This window comes from Lepisosteus oculatus, chromosome 17 (genome assembly GCF_040954835.1).
Source record: "Lepisosteus oculatus isolate fLepOcu1 chromosome 17, fLepOcu1.hap2, whole genome shotgun sequence".
NCBI lineage: Eukaryota > Metazoa > Chordata > Actinopteri > Semionotiformes > Lepisosteidae > Lepisosteus > Lepisosteus oculatus.
Window position 1 is genome coordinate 2,435,779 of NC_090712.1, and position 15,097 is coordinate 2,450,875.

A 15,097-nucleotide genomic window follows, 5' to 3' on the forward strand; every position below is an offset into this window, starting at 1 on the left:
CGGGACATGTAATGATTGGTTTTACTTAATAGCAAAATATCATTTGTCCCATCTAGCTCATTTGGTTTTCGGTTGTTAACTGTTCCGAGGAACCAAGATATCACAGCTCGGCTGAGTAGCTTGTTCCATGCGCCCACTACTCTTTGTGCAGAAAGGTGTGTACTCGGCTTTAAAGGCGCTTTCCTACATTTTCCAATTGTTACCTCTGACTCGAGTTTCAATACTGATTTGGTAGACGTCCAGTAGATTGATGTTGTCGGGTTTTTTTTTGAAGATTTTAAATGCTTGAATCAAATTACCTCGTAGTCTTCTCCGTTGTAGACTTAAACGATCACGGTTTTTTTTCAGCGTGTACGAGTACAGAGCCACGTTTTTAATCTTTGTGACCAAAAATTGTACAAAGTATTTTAAGCGAGGTCTTATTAGGGCATTGTATAGTTTTATCATAACTGGCCGAGATACAAATTATTTAAACGATATATCGGAACATTTTCCTTTTTACTTCTCCTCCATTTTGTCTAAATAAAAACAATGCGTCAACATAATTACCTAAATCTTTCTCATAAGTAGTGTCTTCAAGATAGGCGTTTCCCCTTATGGTTGGCATTGAAAATAAGGGAAAAAAAAGTTTTCTTCTTTAAAACAGTACAGTAGGCTCTGAACGTTACTGGCCAATAGCGTTTTACAGAGACGTAGGGAATACTGTCACGAAAGTCCATCCATGAGAATTGTCTTCTGCAGGCTGTTCAATTTCCTTTAGTTAAAGAATAAAAGAACACAGATTTAATTTATGACGAAACGCGGACTAAAAAGGATTTCAACTAAAACTGTTGGAGCTAGCAGGCTTCGTTTTATACCTGCAGTATTGATTAGAATCCACTAATTTGTATCATGTATCGAGCTTAAAAATGTCTTGTTGTTGTGACATTAAAGAATATGCATTATTGCATCCTTCAATAAATGTCACTTCTAGACATTATCTTTTCTTTTTATATGGGATTTTAATGATGACGTGATAAATCATTCAATCCATAAACACTCAGCCCAGGTAAATCTCTTTAAAAAAAAGATACTGAGATATATTTCGCTGGATTGGTAAAATAAAATTTAAATGCCTTCACATGTGTGCATAAAAATGAGCTATGATACAACCATTTGTAGAGCAATTTTAGCTGGTGAGGAGTTAAATAACAGAACATATCTTTCCCCGGGAGTAAAGATTAATATATTTGGTTACTGTGTGGACACATAGCCGGTCTATTGTAATGGTGTCTTGGAAGGTGTGAATAGGAACGGGACATATGCAGTCTATCACCGCAGGTGCCTACATCTGTTCTCCTCTAAGGCAGATGCTCTCAGAAACTTGGAAAGCAATTCTAAAGGAGATCCGCCCCTTTTAAATCCTCCATTCATAACCCTAGCGCTCTTCAGTAATCCAGATTGCACTGCTAGCGAACCAGGGTGGCCTCATTAAAAGAGCTGGCGAACTGCAGGCACTTCAGCATCCAACTTGGAAAAGTGTTCCTCGCAATTATTCCCTTAATACGAAATCAAAACAAAATCTTTGAGGTGTCTAAGACAATGTCTTATAAATTGCCATCTCAGTAAGTAACCAGTTGCATGAACTGATCCATAGAATTCCGGACATTTAGACTGAGAAGGATTGTTTACCATAAACACACTAAATGCCTTTCACAGACTACACAACCCAAGTGTCTACGCACTGTTTGCGGTGGTAAATGTGCAGTCAGAAGCCTTTTAAAACGCATTTGGCATGAAACGATAATAGATACCGCCAAAAATACAAATGCATTTAAGTAAAATGAAAGCGAAAACATTCATTTTAGAAAGCAATCGCGATCAATTAACATTTCGCAAATAGGTGAAACACAGTTAACCATCCTAAAACAAGCAGCCCCCCCCAAACAAAACACGCGCTCTCAAACTCCTTTCAGATCGCTCCTATTTCATTCATCAGCTTCATCATCACAGTTAAACAAGACTCGGAACACAATCGGATCAAGAAAAGATCTTCCATTTTTATCCATTACTAGAATAAGTTTCAGTGACGGGGAGAAAGGGAGGGGGGGACTGAAGGATTCAATGGGAAACTTTTGTTCCAGGGTCCTAGACAATTTATAGCCTGAGACTTTTAAGAGCTTTCCGTCCATTAATTCTTGAATGTAACCCTTCCCTTTTTTTAAAAAAAAGAACCAAAAAGCAGTGATAGGTCTGAATTCCTTTCTCCCGGACAATTCGTTACAGGACAGTAACACTTTCGGGAAATGTCTTTTGAATTGGCGGAACAGTTAACGGGCGTCCTGATAACGTCATGATCTTGACGCCCGAGAAGGGGGGATAATTCAGCCTCTCTATTGAACGGACTCGCGCCTGATGTCGACGGCGATCTGTCGGTGCGGAGACGCGCAGCCTGTTGTCGCCCAGCCCCTGGCTACGTGTAGGCCTGTGGACGAGCACATGGGCTGAAAATGTGCCCTGGGGGGCTGGGGTGTGTGTGGGTGGGGGTGGGGGCAGGACAGGCAGATGTTCTGTGGCAGACATCGGCACGCGACTGCCCTCAACTCTGCAGAACCTTCAAAACTCTCCCAGCGTCCCCCCCACACCCCAGCCCCCTAAAACACACACACCCACATCCCCGATGGGGCTCCCAGCATACCCAAACACCCCCCCCCCGGCATGACCCCAGCAACAAACCCAACACGAATGTACGGCCACTCTCAGATTGGTCCGCGCATCCGAGGAGCAGCTGGCTGAAGTAATCTGATCTGTAGACAAAGGAATGCTCCTCGGTCCCAGGATCACAGGTAAACACGCAGCCTTTATTATGAAAATGAGGCCCGGGGACAAGAACGGGAGCAGATGATTTGCGATAGTTCCCCCCTCTTCCAAAAGAGGGGGACGATACTGAGCTGCTTTATCCGTCATCTGTGCCCTCCGTGTGCCAGGCGAGCCACGCGACACAGCCTTTCTTATTATAATCAGCACATGCCTGCGCAGCTACACGCATGACCGCTGAGCAAACCGCTTCATCCCCTCGCGGAGCACGCACGCTCGGCGGAAGGGGCACGAGTTCCGCCTGGAAGAAAGTTCAAGCAGCGTGCGCCGGCTGCGGAGGAGCGGGGAAAGGTCGATTGCCCCTCTCGGGAAAAGAGCAGAGACACGACGTTTCGGCCGTGGGGGGCCTCTTTCAGGTGCGGCGAGCAAGGCGGGAAGAAGAAGGCCCCACAGCCGAAATATTGTGCCTCTTTTCCGAGAGAAGGAATACACCTTTACTTGTTCTTTTGCGAGTTTTTTTTTTCTGTTCCTCTTCGAAAACCCAAGGAGACACGCGAGAGAGTGTCAGCTCCCACTGTTTCCCCCTGTCCGTTTCAGGACACCGCACTGATGTGCCTAATGTACCTTTGTAAAGGCCACAAGGTGAATCACATCACCTCCAAGCCCTGGCGACCGTGGTGGTCGCAAAACGCTGCCGGGATTTGCGCCTATATTCCAAGTGCGCAATATGTGCATAACCCCCCATTTCCAAAACAGCTGTGACTGATCTGCACAGACCAGGCATTTGAGAAGTATTCACCGATATAACCCAATAGAATCGTATCATTGACAGAAGGCCAGGCTAAACCAGGGCTCACGTCAGCTTTTGCCCAGTGTACAGTGCCGAGAGTAGCGGCAGCAGAGGCACGTGATGCACCTCGCCACTGAAATCCACCTGCCTTGTCCGGGACGGGAGATTTTGTTTTTAATCCCGCCCACAAGCACGATACGCATAGTGGGGTTTAAGTGAAAAGCGACAAAGGGAGCCCCGGTATTCGCCACTTCTCATCCTGAGCCACGATGGGATATTTCAGTATTGCTGTTAGCGTGTATTCACGGTCTGTGCTCACGTGAGCGACGAAATGCCACTCACTTCCCGACGCGAAAGTTGGAGCTCCCCTCACCATATGGCGGCGGCCATACCGTTGCAGGTTTTGTAACATGCTTCCAGTCCAATTTGGATGAAGCCTGTGCAATATGCGAGCGGTGAACAGTATAGAGACATGCAGTTGGAAGTGGAGAAGAAAAAAAAAACGCCATTTGGTTAGGTAGGAGCAGATGGTTGACTGGGGGGCTGATCGCGTCTAAAGGCGTGTCATCCCCTTCAGAGAGAATCCCCGAGGGCTCCCCTTGTATTCAAAATCAATGAAAATTAAAGCGCAAAGAAAGGATGAATAGTCAGAGCTCGAGTCCTCCTTTGTTCGGTCCAGCTACTGGTGGGCAGGAGTTAAACTACAACAGCCCCCTATAGAAACACTTAAGTTAAACAGTCTCCCCATAGTCCACCTTCTGAAAGAGGGGGACTAAGAAAAGGGGACTTTCTGCCTGATTTAACCAAGACAGAATCGCGTGGCATAAATTAAGTTTGAAAAGAATAAGTGTACTGGGCAGCATTCTGAAGGATCGTACTGCGCCTTTCCGTTACGCTTTGCTGCTGTAATCGAGAAATCTGTGCCACGTCAATTTAATAAATGGCGGATGATGTATGGGGAAGAAAAGGATGGGCCCTGCCTGTTCATAGGTCTGGGCTCCTACGCGTGTTACCTTTAAAAACAAAATAACCCGAAACGACGTGTTAAGCGAGAACCTAGCCGACCAGGTGATTAGGAAAGTACAACTCCACCTAGGTGAACGTGTAGTTTAAAGACTGTGAAGTGACCAGAGGCTCGCCTGTCCTGGGGCTGGACAGCTGTTAATAACAAACGTCAGTGGGTACAGGCCGCGGTATTAGAGACTTGACGTATAAAAAATACTGAACAGATACATATATAGCATCGTTTGTGGCTAAATAATAAACGCCAGTAAACAAAGATACAGGATCGCTTATTTCTTCATATATGTCAACGGTTGTCATCAAGAGTTTTTTTTTTTCCTTAACACGCAACAGCATTCACAATTCAATCGAAGACGTTTGTATGACACTGAAAAAATTACTTTTGGAGCGCGTCGCTGTAGCGGAGACGCGTTCCAACACCCAAAATACGAAGTGTAAATTCTGTAAACAAACATAATACCGTAGAGGGACGTTTACAGTGAAGGGGGATTATATAACACTGAAGTTATGTTTGAGATGACTAATTACAGCACTTAAAGACTGCGGCCAGTCACCACACTGCCGATGACAAAGACAGCCCGGTGAACGCTTAGCTTGATACCAGGTTGCACAACAACCAAGTTAAGACGCAGCATAATACCTACAGGGACTGCAAAGATTTTTTTCCCCTCTCCTTGTTATGCAACACGGCTCTGAGAACTTTCAAAGGCCATTCCCTTTCTGCAAATTAATGTCGCGTTTCAATTAACGTCCTAATTAAGACCCCCACGTCCGACTCCCACCCCGACTGCACGGCTTCGTGCAAATCGACCGGTTCTGAACTGAAGTCATGTACTTTAATTAAAGTTTCATATACTGTTTCGTCTGTTAGTGAAAGAGAGTCGAGTGAGTTTCAAACAAACTTCGGGTAAGAAAAAAGGGGACCCCCCCTCCCAAAAAAAAACCCAACAAATGTTCCAGTGTTTGATGGTTGAAATAATGAGGTGACGGTTGGTGCGGTGTTTTTTTCTGTTTTTTTTTTTGGCTGGAAGGGCGATTTTTTTTTCCAAAGTTGAAGACATTGTTGTAGAGACTGCAGCGTGCGCCGAGGGGAGCTCTTTCTCTCAGTTATATTGTAGAGGGAGCAGGTGCTGTCTGAATTACCATACAGCTGAAAGCACGAAGAACAAACTTATTCTTTCCTCACACAATAACAAAGTGCCTTAATGACAGCCACGCGAACGACACACACCAACCCACTTTTTTAACATCAGCGCTGCCTCGGAGTGCGTGGCGAAAAATCTAGACTCACAAACTTAACAAAACCTTTACATCGTTTCTGAAAAGTCTCCACCCCCCGGTTACAAAGACAAAGTTTCCAAAAAACGCTGATCAAGTTCTCCCACAATTAAAAAAAAAAAACCCGAATGCCCGCGTAAAGCAATTTCAGCTTAATAGCTTTCCAAAACCAGGGTCGTATATAAACATCAGATCTGGTCTGTACTGTACATTGTTTTCATGATTGTTGCTGCCAGGGTTTTAATTAGTTTTGGCACCAAATCAGTGCAGTTACAATTTTGTTTTGCAGCACCAAATCAATCTCGTGTTTGTTTATGTGTAAAGAACTCTTAGAACGGGTACTTAGTTATTCTACGTACGGAACGAGTAGTTGTAATTGGGTGGGATCGATTCCCTCTACAAATCCGAGTGAATCTGCCAGAATCTGTTTGGAATTGGCATATTTTACATTTTCTTTAGGAGCACTGCAATTTTCCGAATTCCAAAGCTACTACGATCAGAAATCGCATGCAATGCATTTGATAAAAGACTGTCTTGAGCAGAGCACGCCAATTAACTTTCGCTATCCTTTCATTATGTCGTTTGTCTATATATACAATTTTAAAATTTCCGCTTCTTGGTCGTGTTTTTCTAATTATGTATGGTTAAAATGTTAATCAAAAAGTAAAGATGGGTCAGGAGCCGAAGTCGAGGACTAGAATATACGCGAAACGTGTTGCCTAGGTAAAACAGAGGCGAGGGGGAGTTCTTTTTTATTTCAAAAGTATTGTTGAACGTGTTTACTTAGTTAAAAACAAATCAGAGTCTTCACTTAAACAGCGAATTCCTACACCGTTATACTGGGCTGCCTCCTGCGTTATTTGTTACTTAACCCTGCAAAGATGGAACGTGTTGCAATCTGAGATTTTGTGGCATGAAAGGATGTGAAGGATTCTTATGGTTAAAAATTTGCAGGAATGTAAATTAGTGTGTTTTGTTTTGTGCCATGGGGAAGGGTTGCACATTTTACAGCTCAGTGACCATTTGGCGATCTTTAGAGAAGGGGGTTTTGAAAAGTGGTCCTTTGTGACAGTTCTAGCCAGATTGTGGAGGGGGGGACGGGGGGGGACTCATTTGCATCTGATTATCCTACCAAGCAGCACTCTGTATATAACCGGCGGCAGGCGGACTGGAACATCAGACACACATAGTTTCACGTTGAGCGAAGACCTGGTGAGAAAGCTGTGGAGAAAACTATTCTGGATCAGTAACGTCTTTGCTTGTAAGGAACTAAGGGAAGACGTAAACAACAAAAGAGCGACGCTACGAGCTCTCCTCTGCTTTACTTTTGCACCTACGAGTCAAAATCTGTGATGAACTGCAATATTTAATTTCAAGATTGGAATTATCGCCTTGGCAAGGAATTTCGAGTTCATTCCCAAATCTCAGTTCGGGGACCCTCTTCCCCTCGCGCTCTCGCTCTGCTGGGGATTAAACAATTTCTTTGTTTTTGTGTGTTGCGTCTCCAGAATCACACGCCGTGACTGATGCGCAGAACTAAAGTCAAAACGCCTTGAAAGAAGAAATAAGTTCTCTCGGAGACGCGCGTCTCGCACTGACTTCCAAAGAGCCAGCAGTTAACGAAGCAAAGGGCGTAACTGAGAGAAGGGGACACTTGATTTTTTTTTTAAATTCTGAGTCGAGCTGGGACAAACCGCAGTTGCCCAGACTCTACGACTTCTCTCTACTTTTTTGCTAGAAAATAACCAAAATGGGACGCCGGCCTCTTTTAATAGCTGTCGTCCTGAGTGTCTTAATATGCCAGGTAAATATTTTCCTGCCGAAAATCAACACAGACTTTTGTATAACTCCAGTTACCTTGTACATGGAAAACATTGTTAATAATAACGACGCATAACTTTGTTTTAACCCCTCTTTTTTTTACAGAGATATTAAACGCTCCGCCCGATCTGAGGCTTAAACCGTATTTTATCTTCTCTCCGCAGGGCTTGTGCTCTGGTGTCTTTGAGCTGCGGTTGCAGGAGTTTCTGAACAAGAAAGGTGCGATGGGGAACATGAACTGTTGCAAAGGAGGGTCGAGCTCGGGGTTTCTGCAGTGTGAATGCAAAACGTTTTTCCGAATCTGCCTGAAGCACTACCAGGCAAACGTCTCGCCGGAGCCTCCCTGCACCTACGGCAGCACCGTGACGCCTGTCCTGGGCTCCAACTCCTTCCAGGTCCCGGAGACCACTTCGGACAACTCATTCACCAACCCAATCAGATTCTCCTTCGGCTTCACATGGCCTGTGAGTACTGCGGTTGTGCTTCTCTGGCAAACAACGGTTTTGAGGCGGGTGGAAGCAGAAAGCTGCACTTCTGCGTGTTCAGAGACAAAAAAAACCCCAACAACAACGACATTTAAGGGCGTCCCCATGTCTCCAAAACATTCGCGTTAAAGGTTTAAACCCAGAACCTGTGGCCGGTCGCCGGAGTCTAATTTAAATGTTTTTAACAAATGTTGTTATTGGTGTGGGAAACTTCGCATCCCCGGAGTTGGCATATAATTGTCAGCCCTGCGTGAAATTCCGAAACGTTTCATTTTACAGCAGTGCGTAAGTGTGAAACTAGAGAAATTAAGCGTGAAGACTGATGACAACAGAGCCCCATTAATCAATAGGCTGCCTTCACATGCTAAAGAGCGTGAACTGGCTTCTTAGAACTGCTCAATAGCAAAGAACATTAGGGGAAAGTTGGGTTTCTTTTTGCTACATTGTATACTTATTTTTGTCCTTTTCCACCCGCTTACGAATAGGGAACTTTCTCGCTGATTATCGAAGCTCTACACACGGACTCTCCAGATGATCTCTCAACAGGTACGTGCAACTGAAGAATTACATGTGCTTCTCTCGCAAGGGTCGCGCTGGAGAGAACGGTTTCTGTTTTACTGCCCCCTCTCCCTTAACATCACATTTGATCAACTGTGTGTCTTTTCCAAAAGAAAACCCCGATCGCCTGATCAGTCGCATGGCTACCCAGAGACATCTCACGGTGGGAGAGGAGTGGTCTCAGGATTTACATACCGGTGGAAGGACCGAACTCGTCTACTCCTACCGCTTCGTTTGCGATGAACACTACTACGGGGAGGGCTGCTCTGTGTTCTGCCGCCCGAGGGACGACACTTTCGGTCATTTCACCTGTGGGGAGCGCGGCGAGAAAGTCTGCAACTCCGGCTGGAAGGGACAATACTGCACGGAACGTGAGTATACACAGCTATGAGGGTATTAAATCGCATACCGGCATTGCTGTTTTAAAGTTAGCAACAGGTCTTCTAGCTGTCCATCAGAATAACGGTAGAAAACAGATAGGTACAGTATATGCTCAAATAGGTATGCATACTTAACGCTTTATATTGCAATCTCTGACGGTTGCATAGTCACCCCCCTTTCTTTCCTTATCAGTAGGTGAATTTATTTAAATAAGAAAAGTTTGTGGAATAATCACACGCGTGCCATAGATTAGATGCGAGGGCTGATTGGCTGCTGGGGGGGGGTTTGCGTGGCGCTGATTGGCCGAGCCGCGAGAGGTATTGTTGGAGAGGGGCAGCTGCTGAGTGAGAGTAGACAATAGAGCAGCTGTCCTGCACTGGCACTGTGCTCGCCAGCTGTCCACCCTTATCTGCACCGACTCAGGGATACTAAGGGGAGGAGCTGTGTGCACAGAATGAAAAAAGAGACTTCTGACCCACAGTGAGGGGAGAAAAAGGGCCTTTTGTGTCTTTCCCCTTTGTCTGTGTGCAACTGTGTTAAGCAGAAAGTTCTTCCCTAGTGATAAGGGACACACGATTTCAAGGTAACTGGGTAATGGGGCCACCAACCCCTTTGAAATAAATCTGCCAGGATTTACTGATAAGGCCGGGCTCAAAAGCAAATATAAACAAGCGTTAACATATGTTCAAGTGATTTATGTTCACGGAGTGTTTTTCCGATTTCAGCAATCTGCCTGCCAGGGTGCGACGATCAGCATGGGGATTGCGACAAGCCGGGAGAATGCAAGTAAGTTTTTGTAGGGCTCGGCGATCTCTGTGGAGGGCACATCCGTTGAGCTGGTCCACCTCAGTTAAAGGAGGGCCCAGCGGTAGTAAATGTGAGCAAGATGACCTCTTCAAGCATTCCTGCGCGAACACCGTGCTTTGTTAACGAGAGCTTTTATCAGACCATCTTCAACTGGCAGTATTCTCGGTACAGAATAAAACTCGAGCACCAGGCTAAAAATGGTCGCTGCTGTACATCTCGATGAAGCCCGCGGTGAAGTTTTTGGGGGCATGTCTAAAGGTCCGTGGGTTTGCCTTGCAGGTGCAGAGTGGGGTTCCGGGGCCGGTACTGTGACGAGTGTATCCGGTACCCCGGCTGCCTGCACGGGACCTGCCAGCAGCCCTGGCAGTGCAATTGTCAGGAAGGCTGGGGTGGCCTGTTCTGTAACCAAGGTGAGGTTTGCCTGCGTTTTTCAGTTTCATTTTGGAGAGGCACAGAAGTTCACATCTCCCCCGCCGCCACCTCTTCCCCGTCTCGTCCATCTTCGTGTAGAGCCAGGGCGTTAGTTGCCAAAGTAATAAAAAAAAAACCACATTTGGACTGAGCATTTAGAAATCCACATGGCGCACCAACAGGGGGCTAACAGAGGCTGACGGAGGCTTACCAGGGATTTTGCACCTGTTTCTGTGAAGGAAAGCCTTTTAAGCAGCACCTCCTGAAGATCTGAAGTGCGTGCTAACTGTTTTCTGTAGCGGGGATCTGGCACAGGGTCACAGTGCTGAGGAGTGGGGTTGCATGTGTTCGCGTCAGTGCGTAATAGGTGTGAGATCCACGTGTCGAATCTTCTCTTGCAGATCTTAATTACTGCACCCACCACAAGCCCTGCATGAATGGAGCCACTTGTACCAACACTGGCCAGGGGAGCTACACCTGCTCCTGCAAGCCAGGCTTCACTGGTGCCAGCTGTGAGATTGAGGTCAATGAGTGTGATGCCAACCCCTGCAGGAATGGAGGAAGCTGCACTGTGAGTATTTAATCTCTTCGTCTGCGGGCTTTTGTCCGTCGCACTGATAAGTGTTACACCTCCGCCAGATGCAGAATCAGTCATGTAACTAGCTAGTTCGACAGATTGACCTGTCCTGCTTGAATGGTATTAAAAACCAGACAGAGCCTACAGTAGGTACTGAAATTCTCTGCAGTCAAGCCAGTCATGGGCTCTGCTGTGGTACTGGGTATTTGGTGCCCAGTGGAGGGCTAAATGGAGTTGGAGCTGCAGGAGGTGGCTTCATGCTGGTCTCCTTGTCCGTGCAGGATCTGGAGAACGCCTACAGCTGCACGTGTCCCCCTGGCTTCTACGGCAATCACTGCGAGCTGAGCGCCATGACGTGCGCCGACGGGCCCTGCTTCAACGGCGGACGGTGCGCCGACAACCCCGAGGGGGGTTATTTCTGCCAGTGCCCGATGGGCTACGCCGGCTTCAACTGCGAGAAGAAGATCGATCACTGCAGCTCTAACCCCTGTGCAAACGGTGAGAACGAGCTTCTCTGCCTGCAAGGCGACGTAACACAATTATAGACCCACACGTCTGTTCCTATAGTTCAATAGTTCAACAACAATTTCGGTCCTTGTTGAGCGGAAATTAGTTTATTTTAAATGGCAAAAACAAAATCTGGGTCACAGAAGTGGAATTTATGATGCCACAATTATTTTATATATATGGATCTATACAAGACCGTTTATCAAGTCAGGTTCCTATTATAATATATAACATTACTTTATTAACCCTTTACAATTTCTTGCATTAGGAATTATCTTTTCGCATACCCCAGCTTGCTCTCCATGAGACACACAGATAGAGAGAGAGAGCCTGGGGTCAGAGCGCAGGGTCAGCCATTGTACGGCGCCCCTGGAGCAGTTGGGGTTAAGGGCCTTGCTCAGGGACCCAACAGAGTAGGATTCCTCTGCTGGCTGCAGGATTTGAACCGGCAACCTTCCAGCCACAGGCGCAGATCCTGAGCCACAGAGCCACCTCCTCCGCCTAAATATTGGCACCAGTGCTCTTTAGGGTGTTGAATATTGCTTTTATTAACGTGCTCTAATCTCTTCCGATCACCAATTTTGTTTCTTCTCTTCCTTGTGCAGGCGCTCAGTGCCTGGACCTGGGGAACGCGTACCTGTGCCAGTGCCTGGAGGGCTTCACGGGGCCGCACTGCGACGACAACATCGACGAGTGCGCCGCCTTCCCCTGCCTGCACGGCGGGACGTGTCAAGACGGCGTGAACGACTACACCTGCACCTGCCCCCCCGGCTACGTGGGGAAGAACTGCAGCTCGCCCGTCAGCCGGTGCGAGCACAACCCCTGCCACAACGGAGCCACGTGCCACGAGCGGAACAGCCGCTACGTCTGCGCCTGCGTGCCGGGCTACGGCGGCCTCAACTGCCAGTTCCTGCTGCCCGAGCAGCCCAAGGGCCACCCGGTCGTCGACAGCCCCAACAACAAGCGCTACACCGACGACGGCGAGGGCGACTTCCCCTGGACGGCCGTCTGCTCCGGGATTATCCTGGTCCTGGTACTGCTGCTGGCCTGCGCCGTCCTGGTGGTCTGCTTCCGGGTGAAATTCCAGAGGAGGAGCCAGGGGCCGGAGACGAGCCCCGGCGAGGGCGAGACCATGAACAACCTGACCAGCTGCCAGAGGGAAAAGGACATTTCGGTCAGCGTGATCGGGGCCACCCAGATCAAGAACACCAACAAGAAAGTGGACTTCCTCTGCGACGGCGGAAGGGAAAAGACGGGCTACAAAGCCCGGTACCCGACAGTGGATTACAACCTGGTGCACGAGCTGAAGCACGAGGACTTGGGGAAAGAGGAACCGGAGAGGGGCGAAGCCAAGGGCGACGTTCCGGACTCGGACTCGGAGGGCAAAAACGCGACACACTTGAAGAGGTAACGGTTATGCTCTTTTAACGAGAACGCCCGCCAGTTTCAATGGATAAACTGCTGCCTCCTCTTGAAAGCTTGAAATATACTATGAAGCTAATGCCCTCTTTTTCCCCCCTAAAATCTCAACAGCGATTCTTCAGAAAGAAAGCGCCCAGAGTCTGTGTACTCCATGTCGAAGGACACAAAGTATCAGTCCGTCTATGTCATATCGGAAGAGAAGGATGAATGCATTATTGCAACCGAGGTGAGTAAAGGTGCTGCTGGTGCCCTGTCCTGCGCCTCAGAATGGGAGGGGGACGCTCTTGTTAACGCAGCTGGAAAGATGGGCTGTTTTAAACTCAACGCCTTCTCTCCTCCCTCTCTCGCACAGGTGTGAAGCGCCCACCAGGAAGCTCTCACTCATTTGTCTCTTCTCTGAGGAGGTGTAACTCTGTCATATGCTGCTCAAGCCCAGAGGGAAGGTTTCCTTCAATGTGACCTGCTGCTGTGGAACTACAAAGTTAAAACTGATATTCAGAATGAGCTGGTTCTCTACTGAAGTAAGCGCAGTGACTGCAGAAAACAGTGGCTGTTGGGCCATAGTGGTCTGCTCTCTCAAGGGTATATCCCAGGAACGTGCTAAACAATGTCTGTTACACTGTCTCTGAGGACTTTTTTTCCTCATTGCACTATGGACAGTTGCTGTTTAAATTATATTATACTGAACACAAACTGACTTGATCACTGTTTTTTTTTGTTAAAAAAAAAAAGTCTGCACTGACAAGCAGTGTGCATTTCAAAGTCCTCTGAGCCATTCCGGTGTATTTTGGTTTAGAGTGGAAAACACTGTTCAGAAATCTTATTTTTTAATAAAAATACTGTCAGAATGTTGCTGGGTTTTTTTTAAAGCTGTATCTTTTATTTAATTGTATAATATTGCGTTTTGTGAATTTTATGTATTTTTGTGGAGTTGATTTTGGATAATTTAATTTTATTTTTTTTTTCCCTGCAAAAAAAATGTACAAAGGCACTTCGGGTCAATGTGACTGTTGTTTGTTTTTTTTTTTACATAAATGTATTTAAGATGTATTGTGCAGAATCTTATTTGAATTTTTTTTTTTGGTTAATGAAGGAAATCATTTAAAAAATATTTTTCCAAAATAAATAATATTAATTATACACGTGCATCTTTTTCTTTTTTGGTCACCTACAAGTGTGAATTTAACTCCTGCTGAAATCAGCCAGAATCCCAGGAGAGTGGATGTGGATACTGGAATGAAGAGCTGGCCAGCCCTGTAGTATTACAGTAGTATTTCCTGACAGTTTGAGGAGTTATTGTGGGTTGTGGTCATTCCCTCCTGCTGTTTTTTCCCCAGAAAGCGTGAGACTTACTAGGTTTTGAGGAAATGCCCTTTTTTTTCAAAAGCAATAAACAAATCGGAATAAATAAGAATGGAATTGTCAACTGCAATGGCACTTTCAGTTTAATCACTTGTGCATTTGTATAAAGGAAATTACATTCATGATTGAAGATCCATGTTGGAACCTGGCATTTGTCATGATAGAATATTAAAGGAAAACGTATTTATCCAAGGCACTGGATGACCTAAACATCTTTTAATTGGACAGATGGAATATAAATTTAACTCTTGTGTCTCTGCGCTGGCAAATATCCGAAGTGGTTTGTCTTTGCTGCTGCATGTCCAATTTGCTTTTGGTCCGTAACGCTGCTGTAAATGTTTACGAGGTGAGTAAGGTGTCACTACAGCAGATGCAGCTCTGTCTGCTTCTACGGTATTCTTGTTCCACGTTTCACAGAAGTGTCTTGCTAGGGTTCGGGGCAGGTTTATTTCTCTTTTTTTTTCCTTTGCAATTCATAATTGACATCTCGCAACCATTTTATAAGTGTCGAATCTTTTCCTGTTTCTCCCCCCCCCCCGGCAACTTTGAGAGCAGAAGACGTTGGCTCTGTATGATTTCAGACAGCTGAAGAATCCTTTGATTAACGTGCTTACGTGCAGCTGTCCGAATGATGACGCGCGAGAAAAAAAACAACTTCCATTTCGAAGAGTGGAAGCTTAAAGATCACAGGACATGAAAGAAAAGCTATGCAGTGTGAGGAAGGGAGAATCGTCCCCTGCAAAAGATTCTGGAATTTCCCAGACGGAAAATGGCAAGAGGACACTGGGTTTGAGCTCCTACAAGGTAACATTGGTGTATTTTATAACTCCTCTACTTACAATCAGCTCTGAGCTGCCTGTGCCTTACCATGCTCTTTTG

At 46.3% G+C, this 15,097-nt stretch overlaps 1 protein-coding gene across 1 annotated transcript; it reads left to right on the plus strand.

The window, feature by feature from the left end:
- Positions 1-7,013: 7,013 nt before the first annotated feature.
- Positions 7,014-13,944, plus strand: dld (deltaD). Its single transcript, XM_006638462.3, has 11 exons — positions 7,014-7,691; positions 7,873-8,172; positions 8,679-8,739; positions 8,865-9,122; positions 9,858-9,918; positions 10,219-10,349; positions 10,752-10,921; positions 11,209-11,425; positions 12,040-12,841; positions 12,968-13,082; positions 13,209-13,944. Exons 1-11 carry the CDS (start codon positions 7,638-7,640, stop codon positions 13,212-13,214), a joined length of 2,175 nt encoding a protein of 724 aa, XP_006638525.2. The 5' UTR covers positions 7,014-7,637; the 3' UTR covers positions 13,215-13,944.
- Positions 13,945-15,097: the final 1,153 nt, after the last annotated feature.